Source organism: Cyprinodon tularosa, unplaced genomic scaffold (genome assembly GCF_016077235.1).
Source record: "Cyprinodon tularosa strain WSP-4 unplaced genomic scaffold, ASM1607723v1 ctg562, whole genome shotgun sequence".
NCBI classification, from domain to species: Eukaryota; Metazoa; Chordata; class Actinopteri; order Cyprinodontiformes; family Cyprinodontidae; genus Cyprinodon; species Cyprinodon tularosa.
Window position 1 is genome coordinate 76,009 of NW_024039299.1, and position 14,595 is coordinate 90,603.

At 44.9% G+C, this 14,595-nt stretch overlaps 1 protein-coding gene across 1 annotated transcript in view; it reads right to left on the bottom strand.

Annotated features, from left to right (window-relative positions):
* scn5lab (sodium channel, voltage gated, type V-like, alpha b) overlaps positions 1–14,595 on the bottom strand; it is a 257,645-nt gene that overhangs the window by 65,141 nt on the left and 177,909 nt on the right. The window contains exon 23 of the mRNA XM_038305734.1: positions 7,964–8,087. Coding sequence (XP_038161662.1) covers positions 7,964–8,087 — 124 coding nt within the window. The remainder of the gene's footprint in view (positions 1–7,963; positions 8,088–14,595) is intronic.

Genomic DNA, 14,595 nt, shown 5'->3' on the forward strand with positions numbered 1-14,595 from the left:
GAAGAGTTTCAGTCTGGCTTTAGAGCTCATCATAGCACTGAAACAGCTCTGGTGAAAGTCACTAATGATATTCTCATGGCCTCAGATAATGGACTTGTATCTGTGCTCGTCCTGTTGGATCTCAGTGCTGCATTTGATACAGTTGATCATAATATTCTTTTAGAAAGACTTGAATATTTTGTTGGAATTAAAGGAACAGCACTAGACTGGTTTAAATCTTATCTATCTGATCGAATTCAGTTTGTTCATGTTAATGATAGATCTTCAACACGCTCAAAGGTTACCTGTGGAGTACCACAGGGATCAGTGCTAGGACCAATTCTCTTTACTTTATACTTGCTCCCAATTGGTAGAATTATTAGACAGCATGGGATTAATTTCCACTGTTATGCTGATGATACCCAGCTATATCTGTCTATAAATCCAGATGAAGCTAACCCATTACATAGATTACAGGCATGTCTTGAAGACATAAAAACCTGGATGACTCTTAACTTTCTGCTTCTGAATGCAGACAAAACAGAAGTTATAGTCTTTGGACCAGAGTCTCTGAAAAAGAAGCTGATTAGCCAGTCACTTCATTTGGATGGGATTAAACTGGTTTCAGATAATAAAGTAAAAAATCTTGGTGTTATTTTTGATCAGGACCTGTCATTTAAATCCCAGATCAAAGAGGTTTCTAGAATTTCCTACTTTCATCTGAGGAACATTGCAAAAATTAGAAATATCCTGTCCAGGGGTGATGCTGAGAAACTAGTCCATGCATTTGTTACTTCAAGGCTGGACTATTGTAATTCTTTACTATCAGGAAGTCCACAAACTGTAGTTAAAAGCCTTCAGCTGATCCAAAATGCTGCAGCCAGAGTTCTGATGAAAATGAAAAAGAGAGATCATATCTCGCCTATCCTGGCTTCTCTTCATTGGCTTCCTGTTAAAAGGGAGTTTTTCCTCTCCACTGTCGCTACAAGCATGCTTAGTGTGGGGGATTGTATTTGAGTCAATGCAATCAACTGGTTTTCCTTAGATAGAAAACTTTCTATCAATTTGACTGTATGATCTGGTTGAACTGTAAAGTGCCTTGAGATGACATGTGTTGTGAATTTGGCGCTATATAAATAAACTGAATTGAATTGATCTCACTTTATTCCCTTCATCTTGAATTATAGTTTCTCCTTTTCTCTCATGTTTGCTTTTCTTCACCTCATCCTTTGTTCCAGCTGCTAAAACAGATGAGGCGGAGCCCCCCCCCCATCCCTTTTCCTGTCGCCGCTCCGGCGGCCGATCCAAGTCCAGCCGGTGACAAACGTCCGTCTGCTGCGAAGGACTCTGCTGAATCAGGGAGATGCGAGCGCCGTGTGGGAACGAGGCTGATGGACGCATCCATCTTTTAAATGAATCAAAGCTGATAGAACATCTGCTGCTTGGCAGAAGATTCGCCCACAGAGGCTGATGTGGGAGCGAGGCTTTTATTCCTGCCGCCGCTCTTCTTCTTTATGCTTCTGACCTTTTCAGCTTCCTGACTGCTGGCAGCGTCGGCTCGCCACGCTCCCGTCTCCATTCTGGTCGGAGCAGCGGGAGCTCCGTTCCTTTTCCCTTTTCTTCACAAAAACAGGAGGAGCAGGAAAAATACATTCATGGAGGCTGAGGGTCAGAACCATCCGCAGCTTCAACAGTCAAAGCATCTTAATCTGAAGCAACAAAGCAGCAGGAGAGATTTCACTTTGTTTTTTTCCGATCTAGATCTGAATATGAGTAATTTTTATCGTCAGCGGTCGGTGCAGGAATAAATAAAAACACTACAGAGCTTTGCAGCGCTGCTCATTGTGGGTTTAAGGTCTGAAAATCAGGTTTACCTGCAGCAATCGGTGCGATTACATCCACTGGTTTATTATAAATAAAGACAATAAACACCTTCAAACATCATCATTTATATTCTGCTAATAAAAAAACATCTAAAAATAAACACAACGAATGCGTTCTTAAAGCAAAGGGACACTATGGGCACCACCAGCCTGATCGGGCCCTCAGAGAACAGAAAGGAAATGGGCCTGTAGTCTGGTTCCAGCGCTTTCAAGCTTTAAAACAAACAATAAGACTTTAACTTTAACAGGAAGTTTTATTTTTTGCAGCCACATTTTTTGCAGCTGATTTTTTTTACAGGTGAATATTGTACAACTTAATTGTCACCAGAAAAAAATGTAGTGTAAGGAATTCAAGTTGTGAAAAAATTCAGCATTTAAGATTCAGTAAACAAACAAGCAGATTTTAATGAGGCCGTTTTTATTCCACAGCCCTGATCAGAGCGGGAACGGCGCGAGGTTAGAGCGTCTGGTTTCTGCAGGTGTTTGCAGCGTTCTGCTTCGTTCCTTCTTCACAGAGGGTTTTTCCAGCTGGCTGCCCTCATTGTTTCTAACTCTGGGGGGTTTATGAGTAATAAGCCTGAAAAGCATCATTCCACATCTTTCCAGGCTGCATCCCGGTGTGGTCACACAGACGCTGCTCTGCATCCCCATCAAACGGCTGCTGTGGATCTGTGCAGGAAAGCGGCTGAGTCAGCAAAGGAAGCAAGGTGTTTGCTTTTCACCTGGGCCGTCACAGGAAACACATAAATCTGTTCTGAAAGTATCGGGCCAATCGGGGGGGAGGGCGCGTGGACGGGGGAACCTCCGTGTGAACGCAGCGCCGGCTTCCGGAGGCTGAGCGGGAAGGGATGTTGTAATCAGGGTAATTGGGCAGTGGAAGGCGACGGCGGTCTGTCACCATCTTTACATCAGAACGTTTCATTCAACACCAGAGCAGCAGCAGGAAGCCAGACGCCAGGAAACAACGAGAAGGAACTTCTAACGGGTTCCTCAGCCTCACATGTAGGTCAACATGCTTCCAGATTTAACCGCCCAGCTGCTCCTGCAGCTCCTCCAGAGTCACCGCGCTCAGCCTGGGTGGACCTCTGGGTCCTAAAGCTCCTCTGCCTATAAACGGTGGCTAAAATGATCTAAAGAGAAACTAGTGTCCTAAAATAACAAAAAAACTTTATAAAGAATATTTAAATAAAGTAACCAGAAATATTTTGAGCTTTTATCTTTTAATTAGCTTGGAAACTATGTGTTTTTTTTGTACAGTAAATAATAGCCTATAAAAGAAAATCTATGATTCTTTTCTATGAACTGTTTTCTTTTTTTCTTAATTTTAAAAACTAAAAATACAAATAAGATGTTTGCTGTTTAGGATTTCCAGAGGCGGACATTGGAAGCACCGGACGGTTTCAGAGGATCGAATCTTTTTGTTAATTCATCCATTAAAAGGCCTTAAATTTCAGCAGAGAAGGAAAACACTTAAACACAGCAGCTGCTGTCCCTGATGCACCGATACGATGATGATGATGATGATGATGATGCTCTGTCTGCACCCAGGAAGATTCGCTCTCTGTCTTTATGAAGTGGAAAATTCATATAAAAGTTTGTATTTTCAATAAAAGAGGCAAAAACATCCAATACATAGAAGATTACCCTGAGAACGCGATCATCCTTAGAAGCTGATTGACAACCTTTTTGTTTGACATCATTCCTGTAGTTATGCATGTTTTCCTGTCTGTTTCCTGTCTGTTTTCTGTCTGTTTCCTGTCTGTTTTCTTGTCTGTTTCCTGTCTGTTTTCTGTCTGTTTCCTGTCTGTTTTCTTGTCTGTTTCCTGTCTGTTTTCCTGTCTGTTTCCTGTCTTTTTCCTGTCTGTTTCCTGTCTGTTTCTGTCTGTTTCCTGTCTGTTTTCCTGTCTGTTTCCTGTCTGTTTCCTGTCTGTTTCTGTCTGTTTCCTGTCTGTTTCTTGTCTGTTTCTGTCTGTTTCCTGTCTGATTCTGTCTGTTTCCTGTCTATTTCCTGTCTGTTTCCTGTCTGTTTTCCTGTCTGTTTCCTGTCTTTTTCCTGTCTGTTTTCCTGTCTGTTTCCTGTCTGCTTCTGTCTGTTTCTTGTCTGTTTCTGTCTGTTTCCTGTCTGTTTTCTTGTCTGTTTCCTGTCTGTTTTCCTGTCTTTTTCCTGTCTGTTTCCTTTCTTTTTCCTGTCTGGTTTCCTGTCTGTTTCCTGTCTGTTTCTGTCTGTTTCCTGTCTGTTTCTGTCTGTTTCCTGTCTGTTTTCCTGTCTGTTTCCTGTCTGTTTCTGTCTGTTTCCTGTCTGTTTCTTGTCTGTTTCTGTCTGTTTCCTGTCTGTTTCCTGTCTGTTTCTGTCTGTTTCCTGTCTGTTTTCTTGTCTGTTTCCTGTCTGTTTTCCTGTCTGTTTCCTTTCTTTTTCCTGTCTGTTTTCCTGTCTGTTTCCTGTCTGTTTCTGTCTGTTTCCTGTCTGTTTCTGTCTGTTTCCTGTCTGTTTTCCTGTCTGTTTCCTGTCTGTTTCTGTCTGTTTCCTGTCTGTTTCTGTCTGTTTCTTGTCTGTTTCTGTCTGTTTCCTGTCTGATTCTTTCTGTTTCCTGTCTGTTTCTGTCTGTTTCCTGTCTGTTTCCTGTCTGTTTCTGTCTGTTTCCTGTCTGTTTTCCTGTCTGTTTCCTGTCTGTTTCCTGTCTGTTTCTGTCTGTTTCCTGTCTGTTTCTGTCTGTTTCTAGTCTGTTTCTGTTTGTTTCCTGTCTGATTCTGTCTGTTTCCTGTCTGTTTCTGTCTGTTTCCTGTCTGTTTCCTGTCTGTTTCCTGTCTGTTTTCCTGTCTGTTTCCTGTCTGTTTCCTGTCTGGTTTCCTGTCTGTTTTCCTGTTTGTTTCCTGTCTGTTTCCTGTCTGGTTTCCTGTCTGTTTCCTGTCTGTTTTCCTGTCTGTTTCCTGTTTGTTTCCTGTCTGGTTTTCTGTCTGTTTCTTGTCTGTTTCCTGTCTGTTTCCTGTTTGTTTCCTGTCTGTTTCCTGTCTGGTTTCCTGTGTTTCCTGTCTGTTTCCTGTTTGTTTCCTGTCTTTTTTCTTGTCTGTTTCCTGTCTGTTTCCTGTCTGTTTTCCTGTCTGTTTCCTGTTTGTTTCCTGTCTGTTTCCTGTTTGTTTCCTGTCTGTTTTCTTGTCTGTTTCCTGTCTGTTTCCTGTTTGTTTCCTGTCTGTTTTCTTGTCTGTTTCCTGTCTGTTTTCTTGTCTGTTTCCTGTTTGTTTCCTGTCTGTTTTCCTGTCTGTTTCCTGTTTGTTTCCTGACTGTTTTCTTGTCTGTTTCCTGTCTGTTTTCTTGACTGTTTCCTGTCTGTTTTCTTGTCTGTTTCCTGTTTGTTTCCTGTCTGTTTCCTGTTTGTTTCCTGTCTTTTTTCTTGTCTGTTTCCTGTCTGTTTTCTGTCTGTTTCCTGTCTGTTTTCCTGTCTGTTTCCTGTTTGTTTCCTGTCTGTTTTCTGTCTGTTTTCTGTCTGTTTCCAGCAACCGTTTCCAACGATTGATAAATAAAAACTATCACCATATTCTCTTCCCTCTGTGACTAAATGCTTAAAAGAAAACCAGCAGAGAACGACGGCTCCTTATCTAAAGGCCGATCCGATTGCCACTTCCTGTCAGCGTTAAGCGAGCAGCAGCTGATCATCTGCGTAGAAACAGCACCAGGCTTTTCCTGGGTTCAGACAGGGCTAACGTTAGCCTGTCATCCATCATCTTTACTGGTTAATGTTAAACCAGTTTCCTCCCAGTGAGTGTCCTGCTTCCTTCGCTGGAGACAAATCTGTGCAGGAGGAAAGCGGCTGAGTCAGGAGGTACCAAGGTGTTTGCTTCTCACCTGGGTTAGTACGAACACGCTCATAAATCTGCTCTGAAAGTTTTGGGCCAAGTGGGTGGTGGTAGTGGGGGGCGGGGGGGGTTAGAGAAACCGTAGGATTGTGGGAGGATACACCTTCACAGACGCACTAATAAAAACACTCATTTTTCTCTGAGGCTTTGCAGCAAGTTTTCTGCTCGCAGTTTGTTTTAGTTTCCTCTGGTTGTCCTGGTTTCTCCAACATAGAAAACTTCTTATTGATTGTTATTATTATTAATTCTATATTTAATTCTACAGCATCTAAACTGCTCTGCTTTCTGGTTCTAGAATAAAATCTGAGACTGGAGGAAAACGACAATAAGCCAGTAAAGTTTTACCCTCCAACCAAACGGATTCCAGATTCTTCTAGATAGGGTTTAAAAAATGTGCAAAAATTCAGATAATAAAAGTTAGATGTTTAAAAAAAAAACATAACAAACAATTAAGATTATAATGGACTCGAGTAACGAACCACAAACGGATCAGAACAGCATCCTCAGACGATCCTTCGGGACATTAGTATCAGATCCTCTCAGTTTTCCTTGATTTTTCCCTCATTTCAATTCTATTCAGTTTATTTCTATAGTTCCAATTCACATCATGTCATCTCAGGTCACTTTCCAGATCAACCAGATCATCAGGTCAGATTGATTCAAAGTTTTCTATCTAAGGAAAACCAGCTGATTGCATCGACTCATTGACTCTTCAGCAATCCCTCACACTAAGCATGCTTGTAGCGACAGTGGAGAGGAAAAACTCCCTTTGAACAGGAAGAAACCTCCAGCAGGTTGTTTCTATTTAAGTGTTTTTATTAATAACTCTACTAAGACGTATCTCTCCGTCCAAACTGGACCTCCACCTTAAGCTGCACTCAAAAATGATCCACTGAAAATTTAACATAAAAAAAATAAAAAATTAAATATATATTTTTTGAGATTTATTTAAATTTACTACAGAACAATTTATCATTTATTAGAAAAAATAATTACTAAATAAAGTTAGATAATAAAGTTTATTGTATAAATTACATAAAATTTACTTTCTATAAATAATCTATGTATTTAAAATAAATAAACATATCAAAAAACTTTATTAATACTGAATAAATAAACCTTCGTATTGTTTATTGAAATAAATCATCTAGTAAACTAATGAATGTTTAAGGTTTTATTTTAATAGTTTGCTGTTAAAATCATCAAAAAAAGGAAACTTTTTTTTTTTTTATGTGATAAATAAATAATCTGGGTGAAATACTGGATGTTTGAAAACACCAGGTGTCACTTCAGCCGCGATTTGAACAGCTGCCAGGTTTTTCTCCTGATGCATTATGGGTCGCAGGGGGCGGGATTTACCATTAGGCAATACTAGGCAGTTACCTAGGGCCCCAAGTTCCTGGGGGCCCCATAAAACTCTGTTTCCATGTATGGTTAATACAACTATTCCTTATTTCTGCACATTAATTATGTTTTTAACTAAAATGCCATCAGAACGCTGATAATATTACGTGTGTCTCAGCCCCCCCCTTCAGTGTCCACCATATTGGATCAGTCCATTTGCTGCACATGTTCAGAAAGGTCCAAACAGACAGCAGCAAACCATTTGAAAACAAACCATGCAAAGAGCAGTGTTGCCAACTTAGCGCTTTAGTCGCTATATTTAGCCACTTTTCAGACCCCTCTAGCACTTTGATTTCTAAAAAGCTCCTAGCGCCAAATCTAGAGACTTTTTTCTGCTACTGGAGACTTTGGAGACAACATCTAAAAGCAGCGAACTCTGCTCTCCAGAGCCAGTAGATTGGTAACCCCGCCTCCTGCTCTCCTCTATCTTGTCTGCTGTCATGATTCATGCAGCTATTATTTCATCCAAATGAAAAATGGAGAACAGATAAGCAGATCATGGCTTGTCTACAGTGAAAAGAAGGACTGGGTTATTTACTTTGGCCTTTTTGGAAACACAGGAAGGAGCAATCAGCTAAGTGAGCTTAGTGCTTGGAAAAAATCTTTCATTCCTTTAGAGACAGCATGAAAAGTCAGCTGAGTACAAAACATAGAGAGGAAAACAAGAAGAAAAGGGACAAGAAGAGAGGGACACAACCTAGAACAGATAATGGATGTATATTCTATTAACATTTCTCTATCTGGAGAATGGGGCTGTTTGATGTCTTCTCCATTCAGAGGGGCCCCTGCCTGTCTTTGCCTAGGGCCTCAAATTTCCTAAATCCGCCCCTGATGGGTGGGCTTACCGTCTGGGAAGCAGTTCTCTGGATCCATGGCCTCCTCAGCCGTCTCTGAGTACTCATCCTCTTCCTCCCCAGGCTTCCTCAGGTCCACCGTGCTGCCCTCTGATAGGCTGATTTCCTCCTTCTGCTGGAAATAAAGACAGGAAGAGGAAGTGAGGACGAGCTGAGGGACGGAAGTAACAAGTAAATATGGAGGAAAGCTTTCTGCCCATCTGTGTTTGTGGCCTGGATAATTCTCCATGTTGGTATTAATCTAAGTTTTCATGGCGTTTCTGCGCCCAGAGCGGCTTCGTTTCACCGCGCTCCAACCCGAATGCGTCAGATTGGTTTGGAAGCGGCAGGAATCCTGGCTGAGAGAAAAGAGGAGCGTCATCTTCCACCGTCTGTTCACCTGAAATCAGGACAAAACTCCACCGTCAGGAAAGCCCGCCGCCGCTACATCAATCCCGGCGGACTTTAAAGCTCCCAGTTTGCTGAGCGTCATGGGAGTTTAATTCTACAAAGAGACGATGGAGGGAGAGAAATCTGGCTGGTTTGCCTCTAGTCTGGACAAAGAAGCAGTGTGTGTGTATGTGTGTGCCTGTCTATCCCTCAGAGTGAGGACCGTTTTTACAATTTCACCATCAAACTGAGGACCGGTTGTTGCAAAGTCAGGATGTTTTGACAGGCCTCTCCTGCTTTTTGATAATGGTTAGGGTTAGTTTCAGGGTCGAAAATGACGAAAATCAATGGGAGTCCTCACTACGATGGCAGAAAATGTATGGGTGTGTGTGTGTGGACAGGTGAGCTAACTACCTGAGTCAACAGCCACTCATGAATACATTCAGAGGCGGAGAACAGAGAGCAGCGACTGTGACAAATGCCAGCAGCCTTGGACACGAACGCAGGCAGAGGTGAAGCCAAACACGCACGCCGCGCTCTAATCTCTGACACACACACGCCTCATAAAGGACTGGATGGCGAAACGCGCGCCGCCAGCAGCCCGGAGCCAGAGCCTCCTGACAGCTGACGTCTGTAATGAGGAGTTTAAATGTATTTCAGCTTGTGTGGAGCTGAGCTTCATGCAGAGACTCTCAGGGACGGCAGAGGAATCGGATTACTGTGGCTAACGGACGACGGAAAGCGGCTGGAAAAGAAGGAAACCTGGATCGCTTTCTGAAGGTCGTCCCAAAGATGGACGCCTCAAACCGAGCCTGAATCCGATGAAGCAGAAACATTAAAATCACACATGAAGCATCAGGATCTTCCTCTGAAGCCGCTGCAGTCGCTAACAGGCCCACAGCATCACTGATCCCCAGCTACACTTTTCTCAATTCACTAGAACGTGAATACGGACCAAGTCCGTTCTTGACTAGAAACCAGTAAAGTCTGGACTCTGGGAGAACGGGAAGAAGCGTACTGATGACATCACCACATCCAAAGCTAGTCTGGAGCTGCATTTCACCTCCTGTTATTAATAGTCTCTAGATAATAATAAATTATGACTTTTTTCATTTAGTGGAGGAATAATAATGAACACAGTCAGATAAACACAAATCAAACATTTTACCAAATAAATCAATCAAACCTCCATCAGGTCTGCAGCTAACGTTAGCCCTGGCCGCTGCAGACGGGCTAACGTTAGCCCTGGCCGCTGCAGATGGGCTAAAGTTAGCCCTGGCCGCTGCAGACGGGCTAACGTTAGCCCTGGCCGCTGCAGACGGGCTAACGTTAGCCCTGGCTGCTGCAGACGGGCTAACGTTAGCCCTGGCTGCTGCAGACGGGCTAATGTTAGCCCTGGCCGCTGCAGATGGGCTAAAGTTAGCCCTGGCCGCTGCAGACGGGCTAACGTTAACCCTGGCCGCTGCAGACGGGCTAACGTTAGCCCTGGCTGCTGCAGACGGGCTAACGTTAGCCCTGGCTGCTACAGACGGGCTAACGTTAGCCCTGGCTGCTGCAGACGGGCTAACGTTAGCCCTGGCCGCTGCAGACGGGCTAACGTTAACCCTGGCCACTACAGACGGGCTAACGTTAGCCCTGGCTGCTTCAGACGGGCTAACGTTAGCCCTGGCTGCTGCAGACGGGCTAACGTTAGCCCTGGCTGCTTCAGACGGGCTAACGTTAGCCCTGGCTGCTGCAGACGGGCTAACGTTAGCCCTGGCCGCTCCAGACGGGCTAACGTTAGCCCTGGCCGCTGCAGACGGGCTAACGTTAACCCTGGCCGCTGCAGACGGGCTAACGTTAGCCCTGGCGGCTGCAGTCGGGCTAACGTTAGCCCTGGCGGCTGCAGTCGGGCTAACGTTAGCCCGTCTGCAGCGGCCAGGGTTAACGTTAGCCCGTCTGGAGCGGCCAGGGCTAACTATGGAGACACAGTTCTCCAACAGAGCTGAGGAAATTCGTCAAAGACCTTCCTGCTGTCTAAACCGGCCCCTTAACCAGATGCCACCCTGGGCGGTGAGCCGTAGAGCCCTCCTCTGGGTCACAGCAGGTCAACCTGAGGTATAGTTAAAGATAATGTGGATGTGGTGCGTTCACTGTCACTGGAGATGTGGGAACATCCAAAACCTTCAGCTTCATATCTCTGTGATCCTCTGGACCCCGATCAAAACTCCAGCAGGAGTCTTGTTTCAGCATGGGTTGCCACGGTAACGGATGTTTATTTTCCCCGGCAGTCAACATCTTTGCTTAAAGGCACAGAGGGACAGACTGCCAAGGACACAGCAGCATCGCTCAGCGGGACAGAACCGGGACGTAGTTCATCTTAATGTTCATCTAAATGCAGAAAGGAAGAAGAAGAAGAAGCTAACAAAGCGACCCTAAGGCAGCTCACTGCCATCACACACAGCAACGACACAATAAAATCACCAAATAAAACTAAATAAAGACCTAAAACATTTTACCAACTTCTAATATTCAAACTTTTTTATTTGTTCCCTTTTAGAACCAACAGTTCCTGGAAAAATTATATAAAATTTTTTAAAGGGACAACATGCCTTTAACATAAAGATAGATCTAGTTATAGATCTAGATCTAGATGGGATGGATGTAGAAATGTTAAAGGTCCTGCTTTCCTGGCAGGAAGCGTTTGTTCATCTGCTTCTTCTGATGTCGCTCAGAGGGAAATCAAAGCAGCTGTTTCTGCAGACGCCACCTGACATCTGCAGAGGTCAGAGGTCACCGAACACTGACCCTCAGCTGCAGAACCCACACCGCCCAGTTTGAACTGGGAAATGATGGATGGAAACACTGGAAATAAATCAAAATCTAGATAAATCAAAGGATACTTTCTCTTTTTCTATTAACCTGCTGCAAAAAATAGACTCTAAATAAGTCGTTTCTTCTTAAAATAAATGCATTTTTCTTGAATTGAGGAGGAAAGTTTGACACTTTTTCAATTAAAGAAGATAATTAACAGTTTAAATAATTGCATTGTCTTATTTTAAGTGGATTTTATCTAATTATCTTATTTTAAGAATAAAAATACTCATTCTTTCACCGCTTCAATTAAATTACCAAGATTTTTACCTATTTCTAGGTCATTTTTACAGAGTGAGAGAAGGTTGTTGGTGCAAATCCCTCCAGATCCGGCGCTCCCATCAGCTCCTGAAATCCTTTTTCTGGGTTTCAGTTTGATGCTTCAGCACATCTGGATGCCTGAACTAACTAACTAACCTGCTGCCATCTGACTGTTCAGCAAATAAAAACCAAACGACGTGTTTGGATCCGCAGCAGCTGCTCTGGGTTCTCTATCAAACACTAACTTTGGATCAGAAAAAAAGGACCATAAATCTGACTAGAGGACGGTAAAATCCAGCTTCCGGAGGATCCGCCGGACCGGCGCCAGAACAGACCTCCAGATGGTCATTCCTCTGCTCGCTCAGCGGACCTGCATCACAGACAGAACCACACCTGGACCGGCCTGCTGACTCATCTCACCTGCGTCGCCGCCCTGCAGGAACATCGGCCTATCTGGGTCAGAGCCGGGCGAACGTCTCAAATCATTTTTCACCGTGATGTTGCTGATCCAGCGAGGACGCTCGGCTACCGCCGCTGTGAAATATCTCCGTGTCAAAATATTACGTGTTTAAGGTAAAACTGAGCAGGTGGATCTATTACTCATGGAAAAAAGTGCCTGCGTGGCCGAGCTTCATTTGTTCTCTGCAGGAAGGATGCTAGTCGGTGACGACGGAGAAGAACATCGGTTTTCCTCACTGAGGAGGAAGCATCAGGACTGCAGGACCCAACCAGGAAATGTTCGGATAGAACTGCAGTTTGATCGCATCATGCTTCTGAATGACTTCGGTAAATCCGCATAAACTGTAGGATCTTTGCCATTTTCTAGCCGATTCTCCAGTCATGTGAGAACTTTTTGGATCGGCCCTGCATGGAGTAGTGTACAGGGGGTAACTAGGGGCAACCGTCTCCCGATATGGAATCGTAAGGTCAGGAGAAAATAAAACATGTTCCAAGTTCAGTCAGCAGTGGGGAGGTGGGCGTGGGTAAATCCTGCTGACAGCAGAGCTAAGAGCTCATTTACAGTAACCGCCATTTAAAATGGCCGTTCCCAGTTAAACGCAAGCCGAATGGCAGATCACTTCCCTAAACCCCCCCCCCCCTTGCATATTTTTTACTCTGACTCCACCCTTTCACTGAATTACTGTGTCTGACCAGGAGACGGCGCTTCTCTTTATATTTGTCCACAAATCATGACAGAAAGAATATTTTAGATGTTTAATAAGGAATTGTAGGGGAACAGCCAAGGACCATCCAAGGACCATCCAAGGACCTTCCAAGGACCAGCCAAAGATAAGCCAAGGATCAACCAAAGATAAGCCAAGGACCAACCAAGGATCAGCCAAGGATCAGCCAAGGACCAACCAAAGATAAGCCAAGGATCAACCAAAGATAAGCCAAGGACCAACCAAGGACCAACCAAGGACCAGCCAAGGACCTTCCAAGGACCAGCCAAGGACCAACCAAAGATAAGCCAAGGACCAACCAAGGACCAGCCATGGATCAACCAAAGATAAGCCAAGGACCAACCAAGGACCAACCAAGGACCAACCAAGGACCAGCCAAGGACCTTCCAAGGACCAGCCAAAGATAAGCCAAGGATCAGCCATGGATCAACCAAAGATAAGCCAAGGACCAGCCAAAGATAAGCCAAGGACCAGCCAAGGACCAACCAGGGACCAACCAAGGACCAACCAAGGACCAACCAAAGATAAGCCAAGGACCAACCAAGGATCAGCCAAAGATAAGCCAAGGACCAACCAAAGATAAGCCAAGGATCAGCCATGGATCAACCAAAGATAAGCCACGGACCAACCAAGGACCAACCAAAGATAAGCCACGGACCAGCCATGGATCAACCAAGGACCAACCAAGGACCAACCAAAGATAAGCCAAGGACCAACCAAGGACCAACCAAAGATAAGCCAAGGACCAGCCATGGATCAACCAAAGATAAGCCGAGGACCAACCAAGGACCAACCAAGGACCAGCCAAGGACCAGCCATGGATCAACCAAAGATAAGCCGAGGACCAACCAAGGACCAACCAAGGACCAGCCAAGGACCTTCCAAGGACCAGCCAAAGATAAGCCATGGATCAGCCAAGGACCAACCAGGGACCAACCAAAGATAAGCCAAGGACCAGCCAAGGACCTTCCAAGGACCAGCCAAAGATAAGCCATGGATCAGCCAAGGACCAACCAGGGACCAACCAAAGATAAGCCATGGATCAGCCAAGGACCAACCAGGGATCAACCAAAGATAAGCCAAGGACCAGCCAAAGATAAGCCAAGGACCAGCCAAGGACCAACCAGGGACCAACCAAGGACCAACCAAGGACCAACCAAAGATAAGCCAAGGACCAACCAAGGATCAGCCAAAGATAAGCCAAGGACCAACCAAAGATAAGCCAAGGATCAGCCATGGATCAACCAAAGATAAGCCACGGACCAACCAAGGACCAACCAAAGATAAGCCACGGACCAGCCATGGATCAACCAAGGACCAACCAAGGACCAACCAAAGATAAGCCAAGGACCAACCAAGGACCAACCAAAGATAAGCCAAGGACCAGCCATGGATCAACCAAAGATAAGCCGAGGACCAACCAAGGACCAACCAAGGACCAGCCAAGGACCAGCCATGGATCAACCAAAGATAAGCCGAGGACCAACCAAGGACCAACCAAGGACCAGCCAAGGACCTTCCAAGGACCAGCCAAAGATAAGCCATGGATCAGCCAAGGACCAACCAAGGATCAGCCATGAATCAACCAAAGATAAGCCAAGGACTAACCAAGGACCAGCCAAGGACCAACCAAGGACCAACCAAGGATCAGCCAAGGACAAACCAAGGACCAGCCAAGGACCAGCCAAGGATCAGCCAAGGACCAGCCAAGGACCAGCCAAGGATCAGCCAAGGACAAACCAAGGACCAGCCAAGGACCAGCCAAGGACCAGCCAAGGATCAGCCAAGGACCAGCCAAGGACCAGCCAAGGATCAGCCAAGGACAAACCAAGGACCAGCCAAGGACCAGCCAAGGTAAAGGGTCGTACAGTGTGAGAACAAACATCGTCAGCTGGGAACTTTTCGTCGTACAACAATTGAAAATATTGTACATTGCATTCCCGGCTTAAGGTTTAC